The sequence below is a fragment of the Toxorhynchites rutilus genome, chromosome 2 (genome assembly GCF_029784135.1).
Source record: "Toxorhynchites rutilus septentrionalis strain SRP chromosome 2, ASM2978413v1, whole genome shotgun sequence".
NCBI lineage: Eukaryota > Metazoa > Arthropoda > Insecta > Diptera > Culicidae > Toxorhynchites > Toxorhynchites rutilus.
In genome coordinates, this window is record NC_073745.1 from 66029492 (window position 1) to 66044764 (window position 15273).

Sequence of the window (15273 nt, forward strand, 5' to 3'; positions counted from 1 at the left end):
ACACAATGGCCACATTATAGAGAAGTTCAATTTTCGGTCTGTGACATCGTGCGCGAGTATACGTGTTATGATTTTGCACGTGAGTAAAGGAGGGTTAATAATGAACACTGGCAGAACACTGATACACAATGAAATTTTATATGGGGTCTGAAGTGGAAACTGGAATGGGTATAGCTCAGTCAGAATTGTCATAAACTTTTTTTTTCTTTTCATAAGATGGTTATATCGAGTATTTCTGAATAGTGGCAGATCTCTAATATGTTCTTAGTTGATACTTTTAGATATTGGGTTAAATTCCCAATCAGTCAAGGATCTTCCCGGGTTGGAAATTTTCTTGACAGGCCTTGGAAAAGCTTTGGATCTGAAGTTGAGACTATGATTATGTCAATGTCGATACGGATAGAAACACTGTTTTGTTTTACAGTTTTCGCCAATTTATAATGTTCGATTAATAGAAAATCATGCCTGCAACAGAGTCAGTTCGTTTTTGTCTTTGCTTTATAATGCTGGTCTCTTAACTTTAATGCAAACATAAATACTATCTATAAGATAAATCGACCTGTTCAAACCTTTGTAGGGGTATGAGGTGGGTCATCATCATCATCATCATCATCATCATCATCATCATCATCATCATCATCATCAAGAGCAATTCAGTTGACTTTCTTTACGCACTATGTGAATGATTTTAAAGTTAGATGTTTCCATTATTCATTGCTCTGTATAAACTCGTCAAATTCTTACTAACTGAGCAGACACAGCTCAATCACGACACACAAAAATATTTCAAAATGTCTAAATATACAGTACCCGAAGGTCCGTATCATTTCAGCCTTTCTTATGAAACCCAGAGTATATGAAGATACAAAATCACCGTAATGACTCTCTCGACTCGGTCAGCCTACATCAGGAGGAGATAATTAACGTATTAAGGCCCATTTAACTCACCGTATTGTATAACGCACTCAACGCACACACAGCCACAGACAGAAAACATTATTTCCAACATAGTGAAAGTTGAACTGATAGTGGCAATAATAACGGCCACTGGCATTACACTCACCTTCGCATCGTCGGATCGAATCAGCTGCTCGTACGCCTCGAAATGTAGTTCGGTTCTCCGCCGTATGTCCATATCGAGCAGCTCGGGTCGGAATTCGACCACTCCTACGACATAGCTGTCATCCTGTGGGCTGGAAGGTAAACCACCGCCCCCGCTATGATCGATCTGATAAAACTAAAACAAACGAAAACAATGAACTCAGCTCCGATCGGACCGGTTGATTCGAATGCGCAATGCCAATAGCCATGATGGCATCGTCGGCGCCGTGTCTCACCTGTCGCGACAGCTCCGTCTGACTCAGAACAAACAGTAATGCTCCATACAGATAGACGATCCCATTCATTATCCCTTGTAGCGTAACGGATTGCAAGCACTACCGCTACTATCTATATGACCATGTGTGTTCAGTACAACTCAAATATCGCAAAAAACCAGTTTTCTTCGTCCTTCGTCCTAAAGGATGAACACAAACCACGCGATCACTTGACATTCGCGCTCAAAACCGCACATATTACACCGACTGCTGGCAAACACTTACTGGCGCGGGCAGCCGTCCGAATTTATGATTCCTCGCATGAATTATATATTTTTTTCGCTCTATTCATTCACGTTATCATTTTATTCAGCGTTTTTTTTCCTTCATTCATTCTTATCTTTACACACTTCTGAGGCGATATGTTGTTTTCTTACTGCAACTTGTTATTTTTCTTTTTCTTGTTCCTCTGCCCCTCGTGTCATTCCTCACTTTTCATCGACGGTATTAATATTATTGGTTGCTCTTTACACGGCTCACTGGTCGAATATGCACAACAAGCGAGACAGGCTCGTTTCGGCGAGATTCCAGGCGGCCTGGGAAAGAAACACTGTGTGATGAGCGTAGATCCATGCTGTGAGTATATGTGCTGACATGACTCAACCGATTTGTAAAAAAGATTGAGTTAATCAGTGGCAATGATTAATAAAGCGGAAGCGCTGCAGTGGAGCTGCATTATTCTGTTTGGGTAGCGGCGTGCGGCGTCGTATCACTGGTACTTCCCGTAAGACTAATTACGATTTGAAATCCGGTGACGACAACGAAACAAGAAATCAGCGAAGTGATGTTCGGTGTGATCACTCAGAATGACCACAATGTTATTTGAGTGTACATTTGCGCATATGCGCTCGGAGTAAATTTAGCTGTGATTCTTTTTGCGAAAGTGCATTTGCTGATAAAAATGGAAACCTTGGACGTTGTACGTTGTATAACAATGCATGAGAATCGGAACTGAATGATCGTCTGGCCGCCAAGAAAAGATAAAACGAGCGGTTGGTTAAAATAGATCTTTGTTCGACACCCAACGGTCAACGAGAAAGTAAAGTGCATGTCAACAAATTCGTGACCATTTTCCTCTGTTCGCTATCGATTGGTTTGACTTTCCAATGAAGATAAATTGAATTGTTGCTTCTATTGCGATATCAATCATTTGAAAGTATGTATCTATGAAACATCAAAACAAAACATCAAAACTGACATCGATCATGATCAATTGATAATATTACATAATCATCAAATTTCGAATATCCCATTGATAATAAGTGCGATGTACACTCGTTATGTCTCCATAATTGAACATTACCCTTCATTATGATTGATAAGATATATCGTATTACCAGCTCATCATTACCCAGCGAACATTAAATCGAATAACATGGCATATTCTAAGTCATGGAATCGAATCACAAACGTATACAATGTCGATCAAAGCATACATTGCGCATAACTTAAATCGTATAAAATGCGAAAAATCTGATTTTATTTATAACGACAGATTAAGTCGTAATTGGGGATAACAATCATCATGATATGTATTATCGTAAAACTTTAAAAATATCGCAAAATTCAACAGTAAATCATATTGAATCGTAATTGAGGACATATTAGGCTGTCAAAAAAGTCCTGCGGTATTTCCGCGAGGTGTCGTTGTAAGCGCGTAGTTCTAGTTGTATTCATTGTATCGAGTCATACTATAGCTTGTTGGAAAGGTTTATTTGCGCGCTATAATATAGTCCTTGACAGTGTTTTGTTTGGTTAAGTCGTTCGTGAGTTATAGTTTCGCAAATATGGAGCAAAATAAAGAGAAAATCCGACATATTTTACAGTACTACTATGACAAAGGCAAAAATGCATCTCAAGCTGCCAATAAAATTTGTGCAGTTTATGGACTCGATACAGTTTCCATTTCCACCGCACAACGATGGTTTCAACGTTTTCGTTCTGGTGTAGAGCTCGTCGAAGATGCGCCACGCTCCGAAAGGCCTGTCGTCGAAAATTGCGACAAAATCGCTGAATTAGCCGAGAAAGACCGGCATAGTAGCAGCCATAGCATCGGCCAAGAGCTGGGGATAAGTCATCAAACCGTTATTAACCATTTGAAAAAGCTTGGATTCACAAAGAAGCTCGATGTATGGGTGCCACACACGTTGACGCAAAAAAACATCTTTGACCGTATCGACGCATGTGAATCGCTGCTGAATCGTAACAAAATCGACGGTGGCCAACCCCTCAGACGGTGGCCAACCCCTCATTAGCGGCCAGGAAGGTTCTGCTGTGTGTTTGGTGGGATTGTCAAGGAATAATCTATTATGAGCTGCTTCCCTATGGCCAAACGCTCAATTCGGTCCTGTGCTGCCAACAACTGGACCGCTTGAAGGTAGCACTCATGAAGAAGAGGCCATCTTTGATAAACAGAGGCCGCATTGTCTTCCATCAGGACAACGCCAGGCCACACACTTCTTTGGTGACGCGCCAGAAGCTCCGGGAGCTCGGATGGGAGGTTCTTTTGCATCCGCCGTATAGTCCGGACCTTGCACCAAGTGCCTACCACCTGTTTTTGGCCATGGTGAACGAGCTAGGTAGTCAGAAGTTAGCATTGATTAGTTAGCGTCCCATCCTATGCTGATTCGATGATTCCTTTGATTGTGATACATTCGTTGCGATTATTTACGCTTTCCACTTGGCAACACTTATAGGTTCTCTCACGCTCTGTCTAGAGTTTCTCGTAAATTGTTTTTATCTGTGTGGGTGCAAACATGGCATACCCACACAGCAACACCGAACAGTCGCATGTACACACGGATTCTTCGAAACAACGAGCTAGGTAGTCAGAAGTTAGCCACAAAAGAGGCCTGTGAAAATTGGCTATCCGAGTTTTTTGCCAATAAGGAAGCGAGCTTCTATAACAGGGGTATTATGAAGTTGGCATCTCGTTGGGAACAAGTCATCGAACAAAACGGCGCATATTTGACTTAAAACAGATGATTGTAACTAATTTTATGAACAAATGAAAATTAAAAAAAAAATACCGCAGGAGTTTTTTGACAGTCTAATATTATCGTAAAACTTTAAAAATATCGCAAAATTCAACAGTAAATCATATTGAATCGTAATTGAGGACATATTACATCATATTATGAATTTGATACATCGAAGATCTACGGATCTATGGCACAAGGTGCGGTGAAAGAGAAATTATAAACGCAAGTGTTCTGAATTCTGCATTTTTTTAATAAGTTCAATGGTATTCAGTTACTACTAAAGGGTGCCCCACATCAAATTGCATCACGGATGAAACGCCGTAGAAAATTACAACCAAATATAACCGATAAGTAAGTCATCGTTAGTAAGATTCATCGTTCGTCACGATTTGGAGCCTTGCACTTTGTACGTATGCAGTCCCTTCCGGTCCTTGGCTCTCTGAACGAATGACTTGAACAGATTCAACTTTTTGGTCGAATCCCTGACCGGAGCATTAGGATTCCGCTTAAGGGGGGTCCCCTGTCTGGAAGCTTGAAAAATAATGAATTTTCGGGTTTTTTTCGGATGTTAGTAATAAAGTGAAGTATTTGGGTATTATGGTTATTATTTAAGGTATATTTGAAGATGTTTTTTTCATTTTTCGAGTGCACGAATAATGATTATTACGCTGTTGAAAGTTGGATGCTGTCTGAAAATCGGTACCTTGCTGGTGGTATTGGTTCTAAAGCAACGGGGTGTCACAGAACGAATTCCAATGAATATTCTGAAACTTAAGGACAATACCTAAGGTAATTGAGATATCAAAAAAAAAGACGGGTGGGTAATGTCGGGGACATAACCGGAGTGACGTAGGACTATACAAAGGGGACAGCTTTTGTTAAATATATATTTTAAATATATTGTTTTATTTTCTTCTCCTACGTGAATACCTACCTATCTACCTGAAAAATGGATTAGTTTACTGTTTAATCACTCGATATCCCCATCTTGTTCGGTTAAACCTTCCTGTTTAGCTATTGCGTTTGCCACTCGCCACAGCTTTCACAGTTGGAAAATTTCTTCCCATCCAGCTTGTGACATGTTGTTCAGTAAATTACATTTAATGCGACGTGCCGGAGAAACACTCAGTGTCGCATTTGAGGCGATTTAAACCTGTAATTGAACATTTCCGATGACAGTGGTACAGTGTCGACTTTCAATGTGGAGTCATAATTTGGACCCCGAACTCTATGTTTACAAAAATGACGCATTACAGATCCATCCAATTAGCTCAATGTCGAGCTAAATATAAATTACTGTACTTTCAATCTAGAAGCAATTTAAGAATTGGTGGTGAAAATTGAATAATCGGGAAAGTCCCCAACCATCAATAAGCTCAGAACAACTGCCAAATTCACATACTCATCATATCCTGGCAAACAAATTATAAAAAAATCAATTTGTGTTTTATTATTATTTTGGATATTATTTTAGAATGTATTGAACTGTATTTCGTAAACTCTTTTTTGAAAGGTTTAATGGCCCTGATAAGCGCCGTGTTTTATGGAATGGTTCCAATTTAAAAAAACTTAGTACTCGTGGTTTTAAAAAAAACCATTTCGAACGCCCTCGATGCCGCCTTGTTCTGGTTTTGCCACCAAAGCAGATTGTATAAAGAACAAACTTTTTTCTTCTGCTACCTGCTGTCGTTTTGCGATTGCGTTTGCCACTCGCCACTTGCTGCAACTGCCTGTTGTGTTGTCTTGATGTCCACCGAACCGAATGTGGTCTGTTCTGAATGCAGGTTTTCTTATCGTCGCGAGCAGCTTTGCCAGCTAACTCGATCACTTCGGCGGCCGAAACTATATAACGCCGGCTAGGTGGACTGGTGCACTGGTTCTAACGCGCTCGGTCTAGCTACCCTTGCGGGGAACTCCAGATCAACACGGTTCGGGCGGGATTTTGCCTTTCCCTTCACTTTTCCTCCTTTGCCATATCCAACCATGGCTGCTTGTGTTGGTTTGTTGATGTAATGGCCTGCGAAACGATGTGGTGTACGGTTCGGACGAGAATGATCGTTACGGTGGTGGTGGTGGTGGTTTTGTATTATAGAGACTTTAAACTTTTTAGTTCATTCGTCTCTAGCCTTGAGAAAGGCCCTTAAAACTCTACTCTAACTCCTTCATTACACCTCCGCCCCCATTGCCTTGAGAAAGGCACTCGATCCCTCGCCATCCAGCTCATCCAGCAACGATGTTGTCCAGTCGGTGTCCACCCAAAGAATGATCGTTACGGCAGCGGAGCGGGGATTTTTAAGCTGACTGGCTGGCTCGAGAATTACGCATGTGTGAGACTGCGACCAATGTTTCGTTAATTTTTTTCTTTTTCCTTTCCAATCGTGCTTCATTCTATTTCGCTGCTGCTCTGGTTGACCGTTTTGGTCGGTACGATTTGAGGAGCACAAAATGGACCAATCAAAAATGGGCACATAGTGCATTTGGACAATGCTTGATATTTCACAATTATTCAATTATTTATCTCAAGAAAAATGAAATGTTATTCGTTATGATAGATGCGTAGATATATTTCCTATCAATTGATGCAAAAACCTTTGCGATCTATTGAGAAATGCTCGAGTTATAAGCGTTCCAAATCTTGCATTTTTTCCAACTTATTCAGTGCCTAGATATTCATTTCACCCCCTATATCTTCCGGTTAGACGTAGTCCTACGTCAAAATTTCTATGTAACGCCTTAGCGATCAATTTTTACATGTTGATAAAATTTTTCAAACAAATCGGTGAAAAAACATGATTTCGACAAAAACACGTTTAAAAATTCGTACAGCAATACTATATACCGTGAGGTGATATCATACTTTAGGCTTTCCAAAAACAGTAAATACAGAAAAATCCTTTCAAGATAACATTTCTGAGAACATAATCTTTATAAAACTGCAAAAAAAAAACAAAATTTGATTGTTTTGACTTTCCTGACCGGGGTCGCCCCTTAACACGTTAAACCCCGCGTCGGTCTTTGGGGACTGACACTGAATTTTCCGTCTTTTTTGCGCCGACCAGACCGGACCGACAGTGGAATTTTTGTTCGGAGAGTGTCGGCATCAGAAACGGCAACCACAAAGTTAACAAATGATGCTTAGAAAAGTCCCCTATCGATTCGCTGGGACCGACACGGACCAGACGAAAAGTTCATTGTCGGTCCCATATTTCTTTCGGGGCTTAACGTGTCAAACACCTCCACGATACGCTTGTGATCCTGATCGCCTATAGAACATCTATTCTGACCGCATTTCTCCTTCCGTTCGAAGCTTATAGTTTCGTAGTAACGTTGAAACACGACTCACTGTTGACTGCAAGATTCCGAGTTGTTTTCCGATGTCCCGATGAGAGAGTTGAGGATTTTCCAGGTACTTTTTTTATCCCATTTATTTATTCATTAGGCTCATTAGCATTTCAGCTGCAACAGAGCCGGGTTTTAATCGTGTACATGTACAGGGTTTTCCATTTCGGGGTTCCGAAAGTATACAGCCCTGCGCTGACAACCGTTTGACATAGCTGTCAACCAAAGCGTCATATCGTTAGTTGAATGTCTGCCATTTTACAATATGGATCGTTTTAACATCGCACAACGTGTTAATTTTGTTAAATTATACTATAAAAATGATGAAAAACCGGCAAATGTTTTTCGAGCATTACGGACGGATTTTGGTCGTCATGGACGGCCTACAGAGCACACAATCGCTAATGTAGTGCGTAAATTCGAACAAACTGGATCCGTAGCGGATATTGTGAAACCTGTGCATCATCGTAATGTGCGTTCGGCCGAAAATATTGCTGCTGTTGTTGCCAGTGTGGAGGATGACCCGAATGTTTCGATTCCACGGCGTGCTCAGCAATTGGGCTTGTCAACATCATCATTGTGGCGAATTTTGCATATGGACTTGCACCTACATCCATATAAAGTCCAACTGGTACAAAAATTAGAGCGTGGTGACCATGGAATGCGTCAGCAAAATGCTGAATTTTCGCATCAAAATTTCTTCAGTGATGAGGCACATTTCGAGCTAGCCACCGAGCTCCCAAACACCCAAAATTTCCGTATATGGGGCTCAGAAAATCCACACGTGATTATTGAGAGGCCATTGCATCCGCCAAAAGTCACCGTTTGGTGCGCATTATGGTCTGGTGGAGTAATCGCGCCGTATTTCTTTGAAAATGAGGACGGCGAGACGGTAACTGTGAATGGTGAGCGCTATGGCCGCATGTTAACCGATTTTTTTGCCACAAATTGAAGATATAGATACGGATGACATGTGGTTTCAGCAGGAAGGCGCCACGTGCCACACAACACGACCGAACATGGCCATATTGCGAACGAAATTTGAGGGACGCATAATTTCGCGTTTTGGTGATGCCAATTGGCCGTCCATATCATGCGATTTGAACCCGCTAGCCTTTTTTTTGTGGGGTTATGCGAAAGACCGTGTCTATGCCAACTCTCCGCAAACTCTTGAACATTTTAAAGACAACATTCGAGAAGTTATGACCGAGATACCGCCCCATATGTGCCGAATAGTCATCGAAAATTACCTGTTCCGGATCTAGTTGTGCGAGGAGGCCCTAGGTGGACATTTGAATGATATTGTATTTCACACATAATGGCATAAACCAAACTTTAATTTGAAATAAAAGTTTCATCGAAATTCGAATTCTAAGTGTGTTTTATTTCAATTTACTTTCGGAATTTAAAGTTGGAAAACCCTGTACATATGTTTATGTTTCTATAAATTGTGAATTACACAGTAGTAGTAGCCATTCAGGCGTTAGGTTTTCTGCTCCATTAGATTATGGTAAATTACACAGTAGTAGCCACTTAGGCACGTAAGGGTATTCTTTCTGTTTTTCCATTGTTCAGAAAACTGGACAGCGGAGACAGTTGATATTGATCATTGTTGGGTTATTTATAGAACAGCAGTCCGATGTTTCTTGTAGAGCAGAGCAGTTGTATGAATGAATCGATCTTTGTTCCACCGTGGATCGATCTCCATCGTTGAAGATGATTGCGTGAACGTAATTATTCTATAACAACATAAAGATGGTCAATTGAGGGCCCTGAGTTTGAACTTCCAGGTGCTTGCGCAAAATCAATTTGCGGCGTTGCTTTTCGGTTGACGCCATTTTTCCAATTTTGTAAACAATACACTCTAAGCTACTTCTACCCAAATTTTCAAAAGAACATACCCAATACGTAATTTTCTACAGAGTTTTTTCCGTGATGCAATTTGATGTGGGACATCCTTTAGTACTAGTACTTTTGTTTAAAAACAAAACACCATAGAACTTCAAGATGGTCGCATAGTTATTTCGTCGTATTGGCCAACCTCGTAGTATACCCAGCAAACATTTAATCGTATGAATAGCCTCAATTGGGGGCAATATGTATACATCTAAGACACATTTGAATGATATATGATGCATATAACTGGCATATACACGCAAAAGTGGAGGCGATATACGTATATGGTGTATTTTATATGTATATCAAGCCGTATATAACGATAGACGATACTTTTTACACTGATATGCGATTTGAACCAACAATGCCACAAGAAATTCGTAGAATGTGCGTATATGATACTGCATATCAAAGTACTAGGATGATCATTATCCCGATATACGACTTAATCCATCATCAATTATATCAATTATATAGAAAATCGTGTTATAGCATTTTATACGATTTCGGATACTCATGATGCATCCTTTGATTGAGTTTTTATATGATAGTAATTTGATACGAATTTATATGCGACCTAGCTTGTGCAAAAGTTATACGATTTAATGTTTCTTCTTGAATGGCACTAGCATTCCTCGAGGAACTTCGCCGTCCCAACGTAGCATTACTTGCGTCAGTTTTATTAGTATTTATTTGAGATTTCTATGCCAAATAACACGCCTTGAATGCATTGTGAGTGGCAAGTTTCAGAATACGCGTGACCACAGTGCAAGTCGGAGATAATTAATTTGACGAAAAATTCCCCAGGCCAGAACGGGAATCGAATCCGAACCCCCGGCATTTTAGGTGCGACGCTAACCACTCGGCCACGGGAGCACACGATTTAATGTATGCTGGGTACTGTAAAGCATCTTGGTTCATTCGGCTTTTCAAGGTTACCAAGTTGGTTTACAAATAGTATCCAATTATGTAAAACTGTGCACTGAATTAATTGAGAGAACAAATTGTCCTCAGATAAATGAACAACAATTCTTCAGCATTGAGATCGTTCCTATGAATTTCCTGGGTTATCATTTCAAATAAACGAAACTAAGTATTTGGTTTGTTTGATTGGGATGATTTCCTTTTCCTCAAGACACAGTCAAATAAGCGAAATCGGCAACCAGGAATGACGTATATGTACGAGTTCCAACTGCTCCAGCATTATATTTCAGATAGCCATGCGAGATAGCTGCTGCTTATTAATTCAACAACCGGAGTTTGGATCCCATCGGAGAATTTTTCCTTGATCTTCATCACCACTCATTTTTGAAATTTATGTTCCATTCACATTAAAAACCAATTGAATAGTTTCTATTGTTACAAACATAAATGGAAATTTCTATTCGTGCGGTTTTAAATGTAATATTAACTCACATTTTCCGACATTTGTTCTTTTCAATAGTCGTATAAAATGCAAATACAAATAGTATGTGTATCCAAACCAATTCGGAAGCTCTTGCTATGTTTGAATATTACCTTCACTTTTGCATGTATATACTAGTTAGGTGCAGCATATACCAGCATGAATATGGGGTATATGTTGATGTATATGAGCTAGTTAACGATTTATTGTTTGCTGGGTCTATATCACTTAACCCTTCTAAAGGGCGATTTATTCAAAGGTACCTTTTTCCATGATAGAAGATAACTGCAAAAATATGTATTTTTATTATCATAATGAAGAACCGTCATCCGTAATTGCGGTTCACACGACCCACTCTGAAACTGCTATCCTTGATAATGTGTTTGAGCACTGACTAATCAATGATGGGTATAGCAAACGATATATCGTAAAGTATAAATCAAACCATTCCAGATTTCGCACTAATAGTATGAAGTATTAGGTGTACCGATAAGTTTCTTGGGTTTTACAACAGATGGCATAACTTGATTATTATTCCAGTGAATCAAATTTCCAGACATTCGTTGGAAAGCTACTGTCATTGCGCGTCTTTTTCAGTATATGTAAAGGGTGTGTCACGGAAAAAACACTGTAGAAATTCGCCCAGTAGACTGATCCTCTTGAAAATTTTAGACAGTAAAATAAAAACTATTAAACAACTTTTGGCATTTTCTTTTTATTCATACTTCGAGCCCAAGCCCGTATGCTCGCACCTTCCTCTTTACCCCGTCCATAAGGTTCTGTACAACGTCAGGTTGTAGTTTTTTTTGAACAGAAATCCATTTTCTCTTGAAGTCCGCCTCCGATTTGACAACTTTTGGGTTCTTCCGGAGGGCCTGCTTCATAATCGCCCAATATTTCTCTATTGGGCGAAGCTCCGGCGCGTTGGGCGGGTTCATTTTCTTTGGCACGAAGGTGACCCCGTTGGCTTCGTACCACTCCAACACGTCCTTTGAATAGTGGCACGAAGCGAGATCCGGCCAGAAGATGGTCGGGCCCTCGTGCTGCTTCAATAGTGGTAGTAAGCGCTTCTGTAGGCACTCCTTAAGGTAAACCTGCCCGTTTACCGTGCCGGTCATCACGAAGGGGGCGCTCCGCTTTCCGCAAGAGCAGATCGCTTGCCACACCATGTACTTTTTGGCAAACTTGGATAGTTTCTGCTTGCGAATCTCCTTCGGAACACTGAATTTGTCCTTTGCGGAGAAGAACAACAGGCCCGGCAGCTGACGAAAGTCCGCTTTGACGTAGGTTTCGTCGTCCATTACCAGGCAATGCGGCTTCGTCAGCATTTCGGTGTACAGCTTCCGGGCTCGCGTCTTCCCCACCATGTTTTGCCTTTCGTCGCGATTAGGAGCCTTCTGAACCTTGTATGTACGCAGGCCCTCCCGCTGCTTGGTCCGCTGGACGAATGAACTTGACAAATTCAGCTTATTGGCGACATCCCGGACCGAACTTCTCGGATCACGTTTAAACTGCTTAACTACGCGCTTGTGATCTTTTTCACTGACGGAGCATCCATTTTTGCCGTTCTTCACCTTCCGGTCGATGGTTAGGTTCTCGAAGTATCGTTTTAGTACTCTGCTGACCGTGGATTGGACGATTCCCAGCATCTTACCGATGTCCCGATGTGACAACTCCGGATTCTCGAAATGAGTGCACAGGATTAATTCACGACGCTCTTTTTCGTTCGACGACATTTTTCCAAATTTACGAAAAATTGACAGTGAAGCATGGCCAACGTGATCTATACACTCTTATCTGATTATAAGCGAAAGCTGAACATATAATTCCTAAAAATTAAATTTCTACAGCGTTTTTTCCGTGATGCAATTTGATGTGACACACCCTTTATTTCAGTAAAAAGAAGCGAAGCGTGAACAACACAGTTTTTTGCCACTTCGAATATGTCGAATTTCGTACCAACCGGAGTGTTTTTTGCGAGGAGTGTTACTTCATTACTTCAGTATGAAGAATGGTGACCATGGTCCAACTGAGCGAACGTGTCAGACGTGGTTTGCACGGTTTATAAGTGGTCATTTTGACTTAGAAGACGAAGAACGTTCCGGACCGCCAAATAAGTTTGAAGATGAAGATTTGGAGGCTTTACTCGATCAAGATCCGCCACAAATGCAACAAGAACTTGCAGATACACTTGGAGTAGCTCAGCAAACCATATCCGATCGTTTAAAAGCATTGGGAATGATCTGAAAGATAGGACATTGGGTGCCGTATGAATTGAAGCCAAGAGATGTTGAGCGCCGTTTTTTTCACGTGCGAAACATATCGAAACATATACTTGGAAACGCTGAAATGAGAGGTCCTATCCCACCCGCCGTATTCTCCAGAATTTGGTCCGTCCGATTACTACCTTTATCGATTGATGCAATATGGCCTGGTTGAGCAACAATTCTCCAATTTTGATGAAGTCAAAAATTGGATCGATTCGTGATTAGCCGACAAACCGGCCGATTATTTCCCCAAAGGGATTCGTGAATTGCCAGAAAGATGGGAAAAAGTTGTAACTAACGATGGGCAATACTTTGAATATCAAATGTGTAACCATTTCTGCAGAATAAAGCATTAATGTTTGAAAAAAAAAACGTAGAAACTTACCGGTACTCCTATAAATATTATAATTTGTGCCAAAACACTTTTTAATGTTTAATGTTTTAATTTTAATGTCTTGTAAACTTATTCACGAATCAAAAAGGTGCTACTATGAATAATAGATAACGGTACTCAGTATAAACAAAAGTTGAAATTCATGCTTGAGGAAAGGATTACATAATTGGAAACTTCATGTGTTGCGGCACTATGCAGATGTGATTGTTCTGTATGTTCGAGCGGAGAGATGAAAGGCGAAAGACGCCAAACTAATCGTTTTTGGGATACATGCGAATAATATCACACGAAAAAGAATTATAGCGCATATTTTTTAAACATAAACATAAAAACATTATTCTGTAAATACATATCAGAAGTCTGCAAAAAAAAATCTTAGCTAATGTATCATTTATTGGCATAGTTATCATGAATTTGACGATGTTGATGGTATCCACGTAAAAATTCGCACAAGTTCCATAGTAATTCTATAAAGCTTCCCGAAATTTGTCAGTGAGAGGTAGACATCTGCTCTCTTATTTTGGTCATGGCTTACACATTATCTGACCACTGGTTTACAAGACCTTATAAATGGATTGTTTAATGATTTCTATATCGATAAAACATAGTTTTTGCGTAGAAATATCTTTGTTTCGTGTTTGCACTTCATGTTTAGTCCTTTATCGCGTTATCCGCGATTTTCGTTATGCACGGTGGCCTAGTCAGACTATTCCGCGGATAATCGGGGTTCTACTGTATTTTCGCCTTATGGGATTGTTCAATGAGAAAGCAGTAGGGGAGAGGGGGGCACATTCGGACACTTTTTTCCTTGATTTTTAATATTTTTTGTAAACTTAAAAAAAAACCAGAATTCATCCTGGTTGTCATTTGGACATCAATGTATCATATGAGCGTGTTAGAGGTGTGCGTTGATGCAATTACGACTGGTTTATTCGAATTTTTGAAAATTGCGTGTTTGTCCGAATGTGCCCCATGTGTGGGGCAGTTTCGAAACGGGTATGAAAAAGGGCACTATGTAGTTTTCGTAAGTAATAAACGACCAGGAGATGTCAAACCATATGACAGTTGTTGGTGGAAGGGCTGTTCACTTTCTTATATTTTTAATTTGGTTGAAAATTCTACCACTTAACTTTTTTTTTTATAAAAAATGATGGTGGTCCCACCTCATTCCCCTGCAAAGGTTTGAGCGAGACGAGTTATCTTATTGATAATAATTATATTACGGTATTTATATGTTTTCATCAACTAACCAGTGAGCAAATTGAATTGAACAAGAAAACGGACTGGTTATCTCACAGACATAGATTACTAAACGTAAGAACAATTTAAGCCATTAGCTAAACGTATTTATTCCATGGCATGTCGAGGGAATTTCCAACCCGGGAAGACCCTAGACCGATCGGGAATTGAACCCAATACCTATGTCAGTATTAGCCAAGAATTTACAAGGGAATTCCCGCTTTATCAGATCCCCGGCCACGGTACTATCGTTTCCGAGTTCGAGCAGCTGAGTATACCCAAGCCTAATTCTAGCCGATACTTCAGGCCCATTACTTATCCCAAAGCATGTCAAGAAAGTTTCCAACCCGAAAAAATCCTTGACCGATCAGGAATT

General features: G+C 40.3%; 1 protein-coding gene across 8 annotated transcripts in view; it reads right to left on the minus strand.

The window, feature by feature from the left end:
• The window catches only part of LOC129764377 (vanin-like protein 1), a 48894-nt gene that overhangs the window by 16008 nt on the left and 17613 nt on the right, over window positions 1-15273 (minus strand). For 7 of the 8 annotated variants that reach the window (XM_055763382.1, XM_055763384.1, XM_055763381.1 and 4 more), the window contains exons 2-3: window positions 1338-1912; window positions 1064-1237 (exon numbers count right to left, since the gene is read on the minus strand). The exons of the other annotated variant lie outside the window; for it this stretch is intronic. In XM_055763382.1, the coding sequence (XP_055619357.1) occupies window positions 1064-1237; window positions 1338-1406 (243 nt within the window). In that variant the 5' untranslated portion in view covers window positions 1407-1912. The remainder of the gene's footprint in view (window positions 1-1063; window positions 1238-1337; window positions 1913-15273) is intronic. 8 annotated transcript variants of the gene reach the window in all.